The sequence below is a fragment of the Antechinus flavipes genome, chromosome 6, assembly GCF_016432865.1.
Source record: "Antechinus flavipes isolate AdamAnt ecotype Samford, QLD, Australia chromosome 6, AdamAnt_v2, whole genome shotgun sequence".
Lineage (NCBI taxonomy): Eukaryota > Metazoa > Chordata > Mammalia > Dasyuromorphia > Dasyuridae > Antechinus > Antechinus flavipes.
The window spans coordinates 262,644,745-262,663,477 of record NC_067403.1 but is presented as its reverse complement, the minus strand read 5'-3'; the positions used below and the strand labels follow the sequence as shown (position 1 = coordinate 262,663,477).

The 18,733-nt window shown below is 60.8% G+C and overlaps 1 protein-coding gene across 1 annotated transcript; it reads right to left on the bottom strand.

Annotated features, from left to right (window-relative positions):
* Positions 1-1,437: 1,437 nt before the first annotated feature.
* On the bottom strand, positions 1,438-9,867 carry IFITM10 (interferon induced transmembrane protein 10). The gene is made up of 2 exons (XM_051967289.1): positions 9,092-9,867; positions 1,438-4,253 (listed from the first exon to the last, which is right to left on the bottom strand). The coding sequence occupies exons 1-2, from the start codon at positions 9,746-9,748 to the stop codon at positions 4,104-4,106; spliced, it is 807 nt and encodes a 268-aa protein (XP_051823249.1). The 5' UTR covers positions 9,749-9,867; the 3' UTR covers positions 1,438-4,103.
* Between the last annotated feature and the right edge of the window lie 8,866 nt (positions 9,868-18,733).

Below are 18,733 nucleotides of genomic sequence, written 5' to 3'. Positions count from 1 at the left end.
ATTGTACTGATAACAAAACCTGTGACGGATAGGATAGGTAAAGAAAACTATTGTAAACCTTCAGGAAAAAACCATCAAAAATCAAGCAGAAAAAAAAAAAGGAAATCCAAAGAAGCAGGCAGTCTTTCATATATATGCAGTGACCCCTGTTTGCAGAATGCAAAAACTGTTCCCTGAAAATTTTGTCCATTATCTAGAAAGAGAGAAAATCTCTTTACATCAACTATCAGTTGGGAAGAGAAGCCCCACTGAGAATATATGGTCATACAGAGGAGAATGGCCGTGGCTAAGAGAGCGCACCTGCTTCTTCAGTTTGGTAGAGCCCCAAAAAGGGGAGGAAGAAAAGCTCTTTTCTGGAATGTTTTCAACAGACCCCCCACCTCAGACCAAGTGCCAGCACCATTGGGAATGGGGAAAACCTGGAAGATTTCCCCATCAGCTGTGGGCCTGTGCCTCTGCTCTCCTAGGGCAGGTGTCTTAGAAAGGCTAATCATAGCAACCAGAAAAGGGAAAGCAGGGAGGGAAGAAGAAAGGAAAGGGGAGGCAAAGTCACCTCTCCAGAGAAGGAGGTCATGGCTTCTCTAGCCCAGGGCCTAGGATCCCTCAAACTATGAATGGGCCCAAGTCACAGCTCCAATAGGCTAGTAGGCCAAGAAGAAAAACTTCCAGCCTGCCAAGGCCTAAGAGCAAACACTCTTTCCACTCTTCCCTGAGGCAGACAAAGAAGCAACAGTTTCTCTTCAGGTAACAATGAAACCCCAAGAAGGGCTGGGCAGCAAGTAGCTCTGCAGGCAGCAGGTCTCTCCCCTATGCTCCTTCCTCATTTCCCCAGCAAGGGCTGCACCCACTCAGACAAACAGAACAAGCACAGGAGTGTTCCTGTCTGGCCACGCTCTTGGATTCTGGGACCCAGGCTCAGTCGCTCTCTTTAGTTCTAGAGACCCTCAGAATTTGGCTCATTCGTCCTTCTTTTACCCCCCCCCCAAGAAGGTAACTAGATAAAAGACCCACAGGAGCCCCCACAGACTAAATTCCAATGACCCCTAACTTCCTCTGGCCCCAGGTGCTGGGTCAAAGCCCAGAGACAATGGTGTAGGGGTGGGGACAGGGCGATGGGAAACCAATCTTCAGTACCAGCACTTCCCTGGGATGGAGCCAGGTGTCAACCAGGATGGATCCTGTCCACAAGCCCCTCTCAGGAAGGGACTGGCAGGAGCTGGACCAAGCAGGTGAGGTGAGACAGAGGCGCAGGATTCTGGCTGGAGCGGGCAGGCAGCCCTTTGCAGCCTGAACAAGCCGGGTCGGTGCTCTGTCTATACCTGCCCTGTTTCGAGACATGCTCAGGGCAAGACTGTGCCAAGACATGCTCAGGGCCTGCAGAACTCCAGGCTTATGCTGTTCACTGCCTCCACTATGGGACAGAAAAGCTCCATTCCGTTCAGTTAGACAAACATTTATTAGTCACCGAGTGTGTGCAAGGCCCTGAGCTGGGCAAGAGGATAAATGACAGACAGATAAAGTTCACAGGTTCTGTCAGCGAGGAGCACAGGGGGAGGAGGGAACTCAAGGCTTAGACAAGTTACAAGGGAGAGTGGGAGTGGAGAGCGCACAGGAAGCCCCTCGCCTCAGGGACAGCTGGGAGAATCCAGACAGGAAGTGCTCACCTTCACCAGCACACGACCTAGAGCAGATGACCCCTGAGCTCAGCCTTGAAGAAAGGCAGGAATCATGGCCCCCTCTAGCCCTTGGGCCGCTGCAGCAACTTCCCTAGATGCTGCTGGGGCTCAGTGGGATTCAGAGATGGGAAAATAGACTCCTGATCCTGGACCCCGAGCCCCTTGAAGAGCCCCAGAGTCGCTGTACTAGCTCAGGCCCTGCCTAACATCCACCCATGGTCCTGATGGCTCAGAACTCACAAATGGGAGTACCGGGGCCTTGTCCTCTCCTCTCCTCTCTGCTCCTTCCTCCTTCATCCTGAGCCTGGCATGGGGAAATGAGGGATCAAATGGGGAAACTGAGGCCCAGAAGGGGAAAGAACTGACCATGGTCACATGGGTAACCAAAGCCAGGTGCCCCAGCTCCTAGCTCAGAGGTGGGTCACCCCAGGAAGGCAGGAGCAGGAGCTGTGCCCCTCCCAGACCCGGAATTGAGGAAATCTCTCAGAATAGGAGAGACCTATGAACATGACCAGAACAAAAGGCCCTTTGGAACATGGCAGTGGTGGGAGCTGGATGAAGAGGCAGCGGGGGCCCAGCCCGGGCCAAAGGCAAGGCCGGGACCTAGCTGGGAGAGCTGCCTTAGGAAGAGGGAAGGGAGTGACTCGGGGCTACTGTTTGCCCACTGGGAAGTGTGTCCGGAGACCGAGGGTACCAGGGGCGTGCCAATTCAGCGAAAAGCGTCCCTACCCGCTCCCTCAGCCCTGATCCAAGTGGCCAAGCCCGGGCAGGTCCTGGACCCGGGGCTCCGGGTGCCAGTGCTGCTGTGGACGCCCATGGCCTCCGAACTCCCAGAACCGCGGGCTGCTCTGGCTCCAGCTGTGGGGCTGCTGCCACAAACCCCGTGGGACTCGGCTCAGCGGCCCCGGGTCCTTTCTGTGCTGTTTGTCCCTAGAGGAAGGCTGGCCTCTGCTCTGGAGGCCGGCCCCCTCGGTTCAGTCCCACACGCGTCTCCCCGGCGGTCCCCGGCGGTCAGAGGCTCTTCCTATTCCCTTGAACTTCAGCCCCTTTCCCTACAGTCGCCCCGAGACTCTCCTTCCGGACCAGCCAAAGTCCCAGCAGGGGCGTGGGGGGGAGGGGGCAGGTAGATTGGGGGAGGGGGAGGGTCTGCCAGCTGCCTCTGCCTCGGCTCTCCCCAGAGCCTCGGGGCTTGCTTTTCTTTAGCCGTGAGCTCTCTCTCCGCTTCAATATTCACTCAGGCGGCAGGAAGGGCTGGCAGACCCAGCCCGCGACCTCAGCCTGGGAGGCCAAGGACTAGTCCAAAGCCATCCTGCCAACAAGTGGGCAGAGCGGGGAAAGCCCCAGCGCCGCTCAGCAACAGCCCGCGAGAAGAGGGCGAGCTCCCGGAGCCGGGGAGCCAGCCTGAGGGAGGAGCCGGCCGGGCAGCAGCACAGGAGCAGGTGTGAACGGGGACACACTCACACTCACACACACGGAGACACAGACACACACTCACACAGAATTTCAAGTCACAGTGTTTGAGTATAGTAAGGTTCCTCACAACAGCCGTCCCGCCTCCTTCCTCTCCAGGTGAGTCTGGGCCCCGCCCCTCTGCCCCTCCCTGAGGGCGGGGCCATTCTGCCCGAGCACGTGGGGAAGGATCCCTCTGGCAGTCCTTGGTTTCTCACTGGTGATTGACATGGGGGGGAGGGGAGCTGGCAAAGCCCCTCCCCTGTCTGAGAACCTGTTTCCTAAGCAATGGGATGGGACCATGCCCTGCGTCCTCCCCTCCCAAGCACATCCATCTGGTTCCCTGGAGGCGTTCCGAAGCCCGGGGAGGGGGGGAGCCCGGCCTCTCCAGGGCCTTCCTCCGCGGTCCCAACCTTAGAAATCGGGCTTCCGGCGGCCGGGCAGAGGTGGTTCACAGCAAAGTCACCGGATCTCGGCAGCTCTAAGCGGGGCGACGGCCCCAAGCAATGACCCCCATCCTGCCCTGCCCCGGGGCAGCTCTGCCGGGTGCTTGGGGCTGTGCCCTTAGGCGGGGGCGGGGGGATGCGGGGCTGGGGGTGCTGACAGGCCAGGCCGCTGATTGACGGGGTTGCGGGTGTAGCTGAAGCGAACCCAAGGAGAAGGTGGGTCTGGGGGCGAGGCCCTGGGTGGGGAGGGCCTTGTCTAGCGTGTGGGACAGAAGCAGGGCCCCCTAGGGCCCCACTCATCCCCTTCTCCCGCTTCCCACTCCATCGTGGTGTCCGGCCAGGACTCGGCCGGCCTTGGCAGCCCCACCCTGGCTTCCCCCCTGTCCTTCTCTGGCTCCCTCCCCTCCCTTTATATTGAAAATAAATATTTTAAATGATTAATTCCCCTGTAAAAACGTCCAAGCCAAACGCTCTTCTCCCCCTGACAGTTCAGCGGGATGGGGGGGCGGGGTGCCGGGGCTTCCCTCCCCCCTCAGTAGTCATTGAGGGGGTACCGCAGGAAAATGAAGATGAGGACCAGGCAGAAAGCGGCCAGAGCGGAGCTGGTGATGTTGAAGAGGCGAGCCGTCTTGGCGTCCTCCACGGCCCCATTCAGGTCGTTCAGTAGCTTCTTGTCTCGAACCTGAAGCCAAGAAAGAAGGATTGAGACCCCTGGAAGGTGGGCCGGGAAGGAGGTCCAGCCAGGGCTGCCCCCATGACCCCCCCCACAGGGCCATCCTGGGGCTGCAAGCTCGGCCCTCCCCGGCAATCTACCTGCCTGTCTGCCTCTGTCTGTCATCCACTGTCTGCCTATCAAGCCAACTGGCTGCCCACCCCTCCGTCTGTCTGTCCATCTATCTGCCTACCCACCCATCTTTCTGCCCGCCTTTCCGTCCATCTTTCTCCCTGTCTATGCGTCCATCCATCAGTCCGTCTGTTCATCCACCCATCTGCTCGACTGTCAGTCTGTCCACCCATCTGCCTGTGTGTCTGCCTGTCTGTCCATCGCTCCCTCTCCCTCTCTCCACTCTGCTGTCGCCCATGCTTGACTTGCCACAGCCTTTACCCCCCACCCCGACCCCCGCGGCCCGGGACAGGCTGCCTGCCTTGTTCTTTTCCTCTTTCCAAATAGGCTTTGCTGGCTCTTGAGGGAGCAGGCTCCCAGAGCCCAGAGTCGTCGTGTTGTGGGGCCCAGCCTGGTGTGTGGCCCTTGCCCTGCTTCTGACTAGCTGTGAAGCCTGGGGCGAGCCCTTCCTCTACCTGCCCTTCACCATCTGTCAAAATGGAGGGTTTGGAGGCAGGGGCTGCTAAGATCCCCCCTCCCAGCTGGCCATCTTGGCCCTTAGAGCAGGTTTCTTGAGTTGGTCTAATCCCAGCCCTCCCTAGAGCCCTCTCCCCAGAGCCCCCTCCCCCATATAGGATCATAGGACCCATGTACTGTAGATTTCACAGTTTCAATCCCTTTATTTTACAGATAAAAAAACCTGAGGCTGGGGGGGGGGAGCCTCCCAAGGTCACACAAGGGGCTTTGCTGCCCTGACTAGCCCCCATCAGCTCCAGCAGGGCTGAGAATCAAGATCACCTGGTCCACATCTCCTCCACCAAGCAGTCATGCTGGGGCTGCAGACTCAACGAGAGATGGAGGGAGGGAAGAATCAGCTCTGCATCTTAGCAGGGCCTTCTGGAATGGCAGGACCCCTCGTTAGGGGGGGAGGGTGCTAAAGAGCAGCCGAGAGCTACCCGTTCCTCTCATTCAGAGCCCAAGGGACAGTGCCCATCTGCCACTCCTAGGGCCCTGATTTTGACTCGGGAGATCCTCAGTAGGGTCCCTTTCTGTATTCTCTCCCTAGTCTGGCTTCTGGAGACCAAATACTTGTAGCTCTCTCTAGTCTTTCTAGAAAGAACTCACATGTCTCTAGCTCTACACGTACATGATTTCATGTGATCCTCCCAGCCATGCCGGATGGTTGTGCACGCCAGTGCTGTTAGTCAGCCCAGCTCCCATTTTACAGATGGGAAAACTGAGGCAGGCAATGCTAAAGTAGCTTGCTCAGTGTCAAAGAGCTGGCAAGTGTTGGGGGCAGCCTAAGGTCCTGCTCTATCCACTCTGCCGGGCAGCTCCCCCCACAACTCCTGCAGCTCCCCCTACACCAACAGTCAGAGGGAATTCCGTCCGTGTGAAGGAAGGGATACTTCCTGGTCGGCCACAGTGGCGAGAGACTGGAGACGGCGTACCCACGATGCCCGAGGGGGTTCTGAGAACGAGCATCTAGGAGCTTTTTCTTACCTCGATCCCATCTGCCCTGTGGCTCCCTACTTCCGCCCACCGGGGCCGAGCCGGTCAAGGCCAGCTCCTGGTCCATCCCCAGGGGCCTCTGATGCTTCCTGGCTCACCGCCCCCATTTGCCCGAGCCGCGGTCCCTTTGTGCAAAGTGGTGATGGGAGCAGAGGCAGCTCGAGGACTGTTCCCGATCCTGTCTGCAGACAGCCAACCGAAGCCCGGGCAGGGGCTCGTGGGGATGGGCCCGCGTCCTACCGGAACCAGACCAGTCCCGGGACCCAGCTCACTTGGCTGGGGCTGCCTCTGGCGCTTCAGCAAAGTGCGGGCTGGACAGCTCTCCCTGCCGGCAGGGGTGTGGGCTCCTCTGGCCACGAGATGGCGCCAGAGAACAGCCCACAGTGACCCTGGCTAGGTTAGCCCCCGGCTATTATTCCCTGAGCCCCGAAACCGGGCCGTTCCCCAGGAGTGGGACCTGAGGGCCGGAGAAGAGAAGGGGGCTTGCCCGGGACACGGAGTCGGGACTGGGCATGGGAGGCCTCCCCAGGAAAGACCACCCAGTCCTACGAATGGGAAAATGGAGACTCGGAGAACAGGGGGCACTGGCCAAGGGTCACTCGGGGGGCCAGAAGGGAGGGAGAACTGGCCTCCAAACACAAGGCTTTTTACCGAATCAAGCCAGGTTTTCCCCTGGGCAGGGCACGAGCCCAGAGGGGCAGCTCCCACGCTAAGCAAGCACTAACCTTGTGCCTCCCCTTCTCGTCCCTGATCGGGCACTGACCAGAAATCTGTGACCTAGCTACAAGCCGGCTGCCAGGCCACCTGTGCCCGGCCCAGCAGATGGACCCTGCCCGGCCAGAGCCAGCGCGCCTGGCACAGTCCTTGGAGAAGGAAGGGCAGCTCCTGGGCCCTGGTCCTCTTCCTGACAGGAGCTCCCTCAGGGCCCTCTGGAAGCTGCCCCCTTAAGGATCTGGGTTGGGGGGCTCCCCCGGGAAGCTGAGAAGCAGAGCATCAGACCCTGACCCAACCATCTCATTTCAGAGATGGGAATGCTTGCAGCCAGAGGAGAGCCCTGATTTATCCAAGGTCACACAGCAAGTCGGAGACAGAAACCGGCTACCAGGGGCACTGCCCGCACTGGGAGCTTTGTGCTTCAGGGCCAAGGATCGAAGCAGACCCTGGCAGTGGGCATGGGAGAAAGCAGGGAATGATTCTCCCCAACCGCGGGGCTGGCCCGGGCAGAGGAGGAGCCAGGACTGGCATGGGGGCCGGCATGGAGGGGAGGGGAGGTCTGAGCAAACTGAGGATGCTGGGAACTGGCCGCCTGGGGACAGGAGAAGCTGAGGGGAGCAGAGGAGGGGGATGCAAGGAGATGGGCCTCTGGCCCCCGCTCCCCCAGATTTTACCGCTAGCTCCTTTCTCCCCCAGTACTCCCCTCCCTTCCTTCCAGTGCCCATCTGCTACACACACACACACACTCACTCTCACTCATGTACACACTCACATACACACACACACACACACACACTCACATACACATATACACACATTCACTCACACTCATACACACTCACTCACACACACTTACACACTCACACTCACACACATTTACTCATACACACTCACACTTACACATGCACTCACATACACACACATTCACCCACACACACTCACACACACACTCACACACACATACACACATTCACTCACACACACTTACACACACACTCACACGCACTCACATACACACATATTCACATTTACACACACACACACACATACACACACTCACACACACACAGAGTCATGGGAGGGGGAGGAAGGGAAATGGAGCTGAACTGGCAAGCGGGGCAGTAGAGTTCTGGGGAAAGTGATGAGCTAGCTTGTCCTGAGCCAAGGCATGTGGGTCCCCCGTCTCTGAGAGGGATGAGAGCCGGGGGATGGGCGGAGGGAGACAGTGTCTGAGCCCGGGACGACCGGGCCAGGAGGCTCTTCCCAGGCCCCGTGGGCGCCGAGCTCTGTGCTCTGGATCACATTCGATCTGCCCTTTGAGACAGTGACGGCGGCCACAGCTTCCCAGGCAAAAGCCGGCCCTGGCCCTCGCAGGCCTGGGCCCGGCCACCAGCTACTTCCTGCTGCTTCCTCTCTGCCTGCCCGGATCGCGCTACTTCTCCTCCTGAGCTTCCCTTTCCTCCCAAAGGCTGCTGGCTCCCACCCTGTGACTGCCTGCGGCTCAGCCCACGAGGCTCCCGCTCCCTTGGCCAGATGACCAAATGTCCCCCTCAGAGCAACGGACCCCTCTGCTGGCCACGCTCCGGCCGGAGCTGGAGGCATCCGGGGGCTCGCCAAGCTCAGGCTTCTGGTCCTGCTTGCCCCGGACACTCCCTTCCTTCCTTTGCCAGAAAATCCTCTGCAGGTGGCCAACCAAGCTTGCTTGACCACTGCAGTCAGCCCTGCCCCGGCCCAGACTCAGCCTCCAGTGCTTAGGGACCAGCTCGTGAAGGGCCCTTTCTTCACATGTCAGCTCCTTAGATGAGAGGGGCTGGGTGGAAGGCCCCTCCTGGCTCTGACACCCCGGGCTCTGGGCCCCAAGCCCCCCCAGTCTCCGAGAGTCACCCCCTCTGTCCCCCTGCTGCCTGTCGAAGGAAAGTAGTGATCCCTGTGTAGGCCCCTGGTTTCTCACTGGCCCAAGGTACAGAGACAGCCCTTTTGCTGGCAGCTGCCCTCCCCTTGGGGAGTGGAGCCCTGGAAGAAGGGATCAGGGCCTCCCCCCTCCTGAGACAGCAAGAAGCCAGAGACAGCATTTGTCCCGACCCTGGGATGGGGGGAAGGGAGATGGTCTTGTCCACCGTGGTGCTGAGCCCTGAGCGTCCCTTCCTGGGCCCAGCTCTACCCCTGGCTCGGCCTGAATCAGGCAGGAAGCCCTGAGTTACGGTCCGGGATCATGGCCTAGAGTAAGCTGAAGAGGGGTCCCTGGCCCGGGGCCTAGGGGAGAGCTGGGGCCCGTTGTGGGCGCAGGTTAGCTCCCATCTTGGTGCAGGCTAGCCCCCATTCTGGGTAGCCCCCTTCTTGGCACAGGCTAGCCCCCATTCTGGGTGCAGGCTAGCCCCGTCCCAGCCACTCCCGGTTGGGGAGGCCCCAGTGCCGCCCAGTCCCTCCCAGCCTCCCTGCGGTCCAGCCCGGCGCAGAGGGGTCTCACCCACCTTCAGGGAGTAGGCCAGAGCGATGAAGCCCAAGCAGCAGAAGTTGAGGTAGACGAAGTTGAAGATGGACCAGAGATAATAGTCGTTGACCTCGGTGGTGTCAGGGTAGATCTCGATGACCGTGGTGGGGTTGGTCATGGTCTTTTTCTCAGCCGAGTGCTTGCCGGGCCCCGAGCCCGTGCCGGTCCGGACGCTGTCGGCCTTGCAACTCTTGGCCTCCATGGGACACAGGCTGGGGGCCGGGCCCTGCGCGGCGGCCGAGCCGGCCGCCGAGGGCTGCAGGGCCGGGGGCTTGGACACGCAGGCAAAGCAGCCCTTGGGGGGGGCGCCGGGAGGCCGGGGGATCCAGAAGGCCCCGTCCAGGGGGCAGGACGGGGTCACCCGGGCTTCCTGAGGGCCCTCCGTGGTGCCGGCTGGGGTCAGACGTGGAGCCGAGGACTGGCCGGGGCAGCCCTGTAAGAGCGGGAGGGGGAGCAGAGGGGAGAAGGAAAGGGAACACAAATCAGAATTCACACTGGGGACCGGGGCGGGGCCCTGGCCCCAAGGGGGCCCCCGGCTTCTGGGCTTCTCCCCTTCTTCCCTGCAATCTTGCCCTCCCTTCGGAGCCTCGGCCGGCCTGTGGCCCCTCCTGGCCTCCTCAGTGCTCACTGAGATCATTGCTACAGTTCTCCTGTCCAGGGATGAGCCAGCCCTGCCTGGCCACCCCGGGCCTGCAGCATGGCCACTGCCATCCCTCCCACTTCCCTCTTGCTCCCACCTCCCCCCTCCAAGCTCGGCTGCCAGAGGACTTTGCAGTCCTGTGCCTTCCCGGCAGTGGGGGGGCTTGTCGCTATTCTGGAGTCTGTTATTCCCCCTCCCTCCCTCTCTCCACACACTCAGACTCACACACACACACACACACACACACACACACACAAACATCATCAGATACACACGGACACCCCCAAGCCCACGATGACACAATAGTCTCCATATCTGGGACACAAAGCCCCACTCAGACCCACTGATGACATCCCTAGACACACACACGCACACTCTTCCCCTCCCCTCTCATCCCTCACAATGACATCTTCAAACCCAGGCCATGTCCTCCCAGACACCCTCGGTCCCCAGGCCCTGACAGGCGCAATCCCTCAGCGGCCGCGCTCGGACACAACACAAGGAGTGCCCTCCCCCCTCCCCGCGGCGACCCCGAGCTTCCCCTCCCCACGCAGCGCACTCGGAACACTCACAGACGCCCTCCTTGACACAGGGACATCCCGGGGCAGCCGGCACACAAACACACAAACACACACTCACACTCACTCACAGACGCCTGGGCAGGGAAGGAGCAGCCAAGCCCCTAACCGCCCCAGCTGGGGGGCAGTGGGGGAGGGAAGGCCGGTCTCCCCCCAAGAAGCCCACCCACCCCCTGGTCCCCGGGGTCCGGCGTCCGCTCCGGGCCTCAGTCCCTCCCTCCCAGGCCTCCCGAGCCTGGGGCTGGCGGCGGCCGGAGCCCTCCCCGAGCCAGTCAGCGAGCGAGCCGGGACTGACGGACCGTCTGCGGCAGAACCGGCTCCGCTCCCCCTCCCTCCTCCCCCTTCCCTCCTCCCTCCTCCCTCCCGCCGCCCTTCCCGCCCGGCCCTCCCATCCCCGGGCTGCCCGAAGGCTCCCTCCCTGGCGCCGGGACCTGTCACCTGTCAGCGAGCTCACTCCGGACTCGGGACTGAGCGGCGGCCGCGGGGGCGGGGGCCGGGCCCCAGGGCCGCGGCGAGAGCGGAGGGAGGCGCTTCTCCGCCTCCGCCCCCGCCCCCTCCCCGCGCCCGCGGTGGCGACGCTGCTCAGCTCTGCAATCCGGGCTGGCCCCGAGAGCAGCAGCTGTGCCTGTGGCCCAGGAGGGGCGCTCGCCCCGCGGGCGGCCCCAGCCCCGCGCCCCGCTGCCGCATCCCTCATCCCTCCCCCCTCCCCCCTCATCCCGAGCCCCAGCCTCCTCCATCCCCCTCATCCCTCCCGAGCCCCGAGCCCCAGCCTTCCCCATCCCCCCTCCCTCCCTCATCCAGAGCCTCCCCCCCCAGACTGAGCCCCTATCCCCCTCTCCCTCATCCTGAGCCTCATCCCGAGCCCCAGCTTCCCCATCCTCCTTCCCTCTTTCATCCTGAACCCCCTCATCCCTCCCCCATGCTGAATGTCCCCTCCCCGATCCTTCCCTCAGCCCTCTCACTGACCTCCCTGCAGTCTCACCACTCACTTCCTGAGTGAAAGGTCACGTCACTTTTGGGCCCCCGAAGTTCCTGAGTGAAGGGGGGGCTCATGACTCCCCCACCCTAGTTCTTGCTCTTAATCCAAGTTTCCCTCGGTGACCTTGAAGCTCCCCGTTCTCTCCTGAGCTCACCTTTCTCACAGCATCAACGACCCTCAACAAGCTCCTCCTGACCCCCAGCCCCTTCCCTCCTGCCTGTCGCTGCCCCTCTGGGCCCCGGTTCCTCCCTGCGCTCTCCAGCCCTCCCCAGCTTTCCCTGCTCCAGCCCCCGCTCCTGGCCCCGAGGCCCTTGCACCGGATGCCCACCTTTTGCCCTCCTCCGCAGCAGTTAAAAGACAATCAAGCTTTTCCCCCCATTCTGGCCCGGGAGAAATGCCCTGACTCAGTTCAAAAGGCCCAAGTCTCCGGTTCATCCTTCCCATGTCCGCACCGAACTAGTCCCGGCCAGCTCCGGGGAAGCGCGGCCTTTCCCAGGGCCAGGGCTCCCAAGCGACGGACAGAAGGAGGTCTGGGCACTGGGGCGGGCGAGGGGCGGGTGCCAGGCAGCGGGCCGGTGCAGCGGGAGGGGGCTAGGCCAGGATCCGAATCTCTCCTCAGACCCTTCCTGGCTGGTGGCCCTGGGCACGTCCCTCAGGCCGGGGCTGCCTCAGTTTCCTCATCTGTAAAACTGGGGAAGCGGGTAGCAAACCGCCTGCCCAGGAAACTCAAACGGGGCCTTGAGGAGTCTGAAAGGACGGAACCACAACGAGCCGGGCCCGCGCCAAGCGAAGGGGCACAAACACCAGCAACGCGAACTCAGTCCTTCAAACACAGCATTTTAATGGGGGGAAATAACACGGACGGGGGGCTGAAAGAGGTGGGTTGGAGGAGAGGAGGAATGGACAGAAGGCACCGAGGCTCCAGGAAGGATTTCCCGGGGGGCAAGTTTGGCGCCCCCAACCCACGGGGAGGAGCTGTCGTCCCTGTCGAGCCCGGGCAAGCGCTGGGCCCGACTGAGCCCGACTGAGCCCGACTTCTCCCCTTCCGACATTCCCTCCGACACAGCCACAAGGTGGCGCCACAGTCACAGAGCAAGGTCAAAAATCCAGAAAACCTGAAGTCAGAGGCTTCCTTCAGACCCTTTAGCTCCATGACCTGTTTCCTCAGCTGGAAAGGCAGGAGGAGGAGGAGGACATCGCCCCAGGGCCGGAGCAGGATCCAAAGGGATCGGGTTGAGAAGTGTTTAACTGTCCCTCACACACAGAAGGTGCTTAATAAATGCCTGGTTCTTTTCTCTCTGCCCTTAGTCTTCTCCAGGCTAAATAAACATTCCCCGACCTTCAGCGGCGGCTCATGAGACCTTTCCCCATCCTCATCAGTGTCCCTCACACAGACTCCCCTAAATCCTCGGGATGAGGAAGAGTTGGGGGCTTGAGGGGGTGGGGACTCAGAACAGAGGGAATGGGCTCAGGACAAGGGAGTGGGGCTCAAAATGGGGTTCAGGATGAAAGGGTTTGGGGGGGTCTAGAACTCAGGATGGGGGTGGGGCTCAAAATGGGGTTCAGGATGAAGGAAGGACAGTAGGGTCAGGATGAGGGAAGGATAGGAGGATCAAGATGGGAGAATAGGGGCTCAGGATGGGGGGATGGGCATCTGCTCCCCGGAGCAGAGGCCAGAGGGACTGTCACTTACCTATCCCTAGCTGGGCTCCCCCTTCAGGCCGCCACAGACCCACAGAAAGACAAAAAAGTTGTCGGACAGAGAGAGACTGGCAGCGAATGCCGGGCAGAGCCAGAAGCAGGTCCTGAGAGTCGGTGACAGACAGATGGAAAAAACCCAGAGAAACAAGCTGAGGCAACCGGCCAGCAAACGGAGCCTCTGAGGGGAAGACGGCCAGGGAGAGAGTTACCCCCCCACACGTGTTGCCTGCCTCCCATGGAGCAACACACAACCTCCACCCTCATCCCGGGGCAGCTGATTTGGGGGAGGGCCAGTCAGTCAACAAGCATTTAGTAAGTGCTTACTGTGTACCAGGGCCTAGGGGAGTCTTCCCATCTCTCTGCCTCAAAGGGTCTCCCCCTGGAAGTGGGGGTGTGGCAGCCCTGGCCCCCTTGACCCCTCGGCTCCACGGGAGGGACAAAGTCTGGAGCAGAAAGGGGCTTTGAGATGGCTCATGGGACAGATGGGGAAACTGAGACCTCATGCTCTCCTCTGCTCAAGCACATTCAGCTGCTTTTGGGAGAAAACACCAAGAAAGGCCCAGCATGCCCCCCCCCACGGAAGGCCCTCCCCTATGGGGTGCTTCCCACGCCCCCCCCACGCTCTCCCTGCCAGCCCCCCCCAGAGCTGAGCAGCTCCTCAGCATCCCTCCTCCCTGCATGGGGGCTGCCCTGTGGGGAGGGGGAAGGGCTGTGGGGGGGGGGGGCTTTCAAAATCCATCTCCTTTGAGGCTCCACCAGACCAGCCTGATGCTCCCAGATGGAGCCACCGACCCTCTCAGGCTTTCCTAGAGCCTTTCGGAGTCCCGGAGCCGATTCCTGGGCTGCCAAGTTGGGGTGCGGGGGCTCAGGGACTCCACGGTTCTCAAAGCTCCCGCCGCTCTGCCCCACGTGCCGCCTGTGGCACGGGACCTTGGCCGGCAGAGCCCAGAGCCCGCCCAGTGAGCTGTGGCCGGCAGGTGTCTGGGAGCTGGGGCGCTCCTCGCAGTGAGATCACGTGTCCACCCCCTCCTCGACCCCTTCAAACAGAAGCAGAGTGAGGTTAGATCAGGGAGGGGGAGGGGGCTAGAAGGGGGCAGCCCCGCACTGTCTTTGGGGGACCCTGTCTGGGACACGTCCTTCCCCTGTTGGGGTGCCGCCACCCTCCCTCACCCAGGAGTCTCAAAATTACCCAGAGATCACCGATTCAGAAACGATGGGGATCCCAGAGGCCGACCCCCCTCGTTTTACAGCTGAGGAAACAGAGGCACGTGGCTTATGGGATCCCCCGACCCTGGGACTCACAGCTTGAGCCCCGCCCCCTCGGGCCTCCCTCTTGGAATCTTTACAAACTGTTAAGTCATTAGAGTTGATAGAGACAATAATGACCTAATTTAGCCTGGTTCGGTATCACTGATCTGATCCTACAAGAAGATGTTTTGGGCCAGAACCTAAAACCAGGTACTAAGTACAACTAATTGATACAAGGCTTGTGTTTGCACCTTTACTCATTGGAGTTCACATGTATGGGAGAGTCACAAAGTAAACTTTGTAACTTTGTGAATTCACACCTCCCCTGAAGCTCTTAGGGCCAGAGAGCCCTCTGGGAGATATCCCACAATCCCATTCTCTTTTTTTTTTTAAATAACTTTTGATTGACAGAATCCATGCCAGGATAATTTTTTACATTATCCCTTGCACTCGCTTCTGTTCCGATTTTTCCCTTCCCCTAGATGGCAAACAGTCCTTTACATGTTGAATAGGTTACAGTATATCCTGGATACAGTATACGTGTGCAGAACCGAACAGTTCTCTTGTTGCACAGGGAGAATGGGATTCAGAAGGTATAAATAACCCGGGAAGAAAAACAAAAATGCAAGCAGTTTATATTCACTTCCCAGTGTTCTTTCTCTGGGTGTAGCTGCTTCTGTCCATCTTTGATCAATTAAAGCTCTCTTTATGGAAGAGATCCACTTCCCTCAGAATACATCCTCAAACAGTATCATTGTTGAGATATATAATGATCTCCTGGTTCTGCTCATTTCACTTAGCATCAGTCCACGTAGGTCTCTCTAGGCCTCTCTGTGTTCATCCTGCTGGTCATTTCTTACCGAACAATAATATTCCATAACGTTCATATACCACAATTTACCCAGCCATTCTCCCACTGATGGGCATCCATTCATTTTCCAGCTTCTAGCCACTACAAACAGGGCTGCCACAGACATTTTGGCACATGCAGGTCCCTTTCCCTTCTTTAGTATCTCTTTGGGGTATAAGCCCTATAGAAACACTGCTGGATCAAAGGGCTTTGTGTGACAACTTTGGGGCTTAGTTCCACACAATCCCACTCTCTCAGAAGAGTCATATCTAAGCCCAGTCAGGGGAGTTCAGATGAATTAGACTGGAGAGGAGCACTCTGGGACAGACACAGAGCACTCTGGGACATTGAGAGCCACAAGCCCTCTCTCGGAGGCAAGAGAGATTCATTCCATCTTCCACCTTGGTGCCGGCTCTGGAGGCTGAAGAAAGCAGAGGCAGAAGCAAAGGACAAGCTGCCAGAGCTCTTGGAACCAAGCAGGGAGCGGCCTCAACTAACCGGCTACTTCGGAAGGAGAAAATAAACGTTTGCATTTTTAGCGCTGGGCTGCGTTTGGGTGATTATTACTCTGAACTGAAACTAAGGCTGCCTCCAGAAAACCCCCCCAAGAAACCTGCTCTCCCAGAGAGAACCATCATTGTATTTTAAAGACCAAGAACTCCAACACTGCCCAAGCCCGAGCCCTGCCAAGAGCACCAAGGCTCCTTAGCCACCGGCTCCCTGCGCTCACCCAGCCACGGGCCAGGGCGGCCCCTCTTCGCCTCAAGCCTGGACCCCGAGCCCGGCCCCTCCTCTCTGGCCAAGCCCCCTTCCCAAGGCACAGGTCTCACCCAGGCCCCCCGGCCTTGGCCCAGCAAACACCAGAGAAGCTCCTCAGAGGCCTGAGAGGGCTGAAGGCCACCCCCTTCTCAACCTTCAGGGCCCCTCCCTTAGCCTTTACCACCCCTCAGGCTGGCGCAGACCCCAGGCTTCTTTCCGCACCTCTGACAGGAAAGCCTTTCCTCCCCCAGCACGGCCCCTCCCGTCTCACAGCGCCCCCTCCCGTCTCGCAGCGCCCCCTCCCGTCTCATAGATGCCCTCTCCCGTCTCACAGTGCCCCCTCCCGTCTGGCAGTGCCCCCTCCCGTCTCACAGCGCCCCCTCCCGTCTCACAGAGGCCCCTCCCGTCTCACAGCGCCCCCTCCCGTCTCACAGCGGCCCCTCCCGTCTCACAGAGACCCCCTCCCGTCTTGCAGCGCCCCCTCCCGTCTCACAGTGCCCCCTCCCGTCTCACAGCGCCCCCTCCCGTCTCACAGAGACCCCCTCCCGTCTCACAGCGGCCCCTCCCGTCTCACAGAGGCCCCTCCCGTCTCACAGCGGCCCCTCCCGTCTCGCAGAGACCCCCTCCCGTCTCGCAGCGCCCCCTCCCCTCAGAGGAATGAGCTCTGACCCCCCTTGGAGGTGGCTCGGCTCTTTCTCTTTCTTTGTTCTCCCTTCCTCCTCCCCTCCCAGGGTGGGGGCTCTGCCTCGGTGCCCCCAGGAGGGCACAAAGCGGGCACGACCGTAGTGCTGACCAGGGCAGCCTCGAAGGGCAGGAAGAAGCTGGCTTCCGCCCCCTCCTCCCCCTCCCCCCAGTCCCAGTTCCAGGGGCAGACAGGCCCCAACCTTCGGGCTCTCACCGGGCTTGGGGCCCTTGGCCCCGCCTCTGAGCCCTCAGAATTCCTCCCAGAAGTGCCGGCCAGTGCCGGCCGGAGCCGAGGGCGGGAGGCCCCCCTCCGTGCCCCGAGCACTCTAACTGACGGTGGTTTTATCACAGGGCTGATCCCAACTGAGCTTGAGGTCTGCTGAGACCCCAGATTCTTTTTGGGGGTCTTTCCCCGTGTTGTATTTGGAACATTGATTATTTGGACCTAAATGAACCAGGTTTACAGCCCAATTTAACTCTTCACTTTGGGATCTGTGGACCTTGTACCAGTTCATTTAGCATTTCCTTGGGGAAAAAAAAATTTTCCTTCATTGTAAACTGAGGACCTGTGGAGTTGTATGTGGCGTTCCCCGTCCTCATGACCCTACACTTCTCCCCAGGCTCCGTCTTCCCTGAGCTAGGGGTCAGCACGTTGCCCTCCCCTCTTCCTGGGAGGTCCCAGCGTGCCCCACTTCCTGCCGTCTCATGCCCAGTGGTCCTCCAACGGAAGGCACCCGCTTGTCCCCCCCCCCGGGATCTGCCTTCCCCCTCAGCCCCCACAGCCCCTTTTTCCTCGGTGTTTAGTTTCCCCAATATGTGCCAAGATCGTTTTCCACGCTTATTTTTGTCAGATTTCGAGTTCCCGTCTCCCCGTCCCCAAGAGAGCAGGCAGCCCGATATAGGGGGGCCACGCGGGGGCCTTTTGGACACATTTCCCTATTTGTCATGTTGTGAAAGAAAAATTGGACCCAAAGGGGAAACAGGGCGGGAGAGGGAGAGGGAGCCAACAGAAGGGGCGGCGCTGGCCCGCTTGCATCCCGTGTCCAGGCTCCCTGGCTCCCCCCCGGGTGCTGACCCCCCCCCCCGAGGCCATTGGGCCCATCTCGGGTATCGCTGGGAAGACAGCCCCCCATTTACGCAAGCCGAGTCTCCCCGGTTGCTCCCCTCGACGGCGTTCGGAGCCGCCCCGGCCTTTGCTGCCTGCCCCGCTTCCATCCCTCCTGGCCTCCACCCCATCGTCCGACCCTGGCCCAGCAAACACAGAGAAGCTCCTCGGAGGCCTGAGGTCCCAGTCGGGACCGTGTGGCTGCCCTGCTCCCGAGTCCCGGGGCTCCCTCTCCCCCCGAAGATGAACCCCGGCTCCCCAGCCCTCGGCCCCTCTTCCCGTTCCTAGTGTACGTGCAGCTGGGGCCCCGCTGGCTTTCTGGGGGCAGCCCCTCCCCCACCTCCGGGCCTCCGTCCAGACTGACCACCGTCCTCCCTCAGCCGAGGCCCCGCGGGCCTGAGCCTCCTCTCGGAGGATCCCCCGGGCTCTCGGGTCTCTCTGCCCCCATCCCCAGGAGGCCAGATGTGGGCCCCACAAAGTAGGAAAGAAGGGGCCGTTCAGGCCGTCCCAACCGGGACCACAGCTGCTCCTGAGGAGCTGGGAAAGCTTGGGGAAGGCCGGAGGGGCCCAGGGGCCCTTAGCTGGGCCGGGACCGCCGTCACCTCCGGCCTGGGCCTGGGCCTGAGCTCTGCGGGTAAGCCTTTCCCTGGCAGGAGCACAGACGGGGAGCACTGCCGGCCCCGCCGACCTTGGGGGGCTCGGTGGGGAACAGCCCCCATCCCCCTGCCTATGGACCAAGGGCCGAGCTCACAAGCTTCAGGGGCAGGAGCCCCCCACCCCCGCCCCGTGCCCCCTGAAGCCTCAGAGCATCTGTCCGAAGCCGCAGCCTCCTCCTCCCCCCGCCCCCGGCCGGGATCTCAGCGGGGCAGGTCACTGGCCCCGAACGGTCGGCCAAATGCTCGCCATTCCCAGCAGCCCGGCCAGCCTCCCTGGTGCCTCGGCCGCCCGCTCCCCGCTCATATTTCAGAGGCGGCGGGGGCCCCGGACACTTTTACGACCCATTCCTCTTCCTCTCTGAAAAATCATGTTCTCCGGGAGGCTGGCGGTCCTTGGGAAGCCGGGCGGCTTGGGCTGGGGA

What these genes read in the sequence shown, in the direction of transcription:
- IFITM10 (XM_051967289.1), bottom strand. Translation starts at nt 9,748, where the DNA reads ATGATCTCAGTGAGCACTGAGGAGGCCAGGAGGGGCCACAGGCCGGCC. An exon ending in CTCTGGCCTACTCCCTGAAG is followed by an intron (nt 4,254 to 9,091) that starts GTGGGTGAGACC and finishes TCTTGGCTTCAG; the next exon opens with GTTCGAGACAAGAAGCTACT.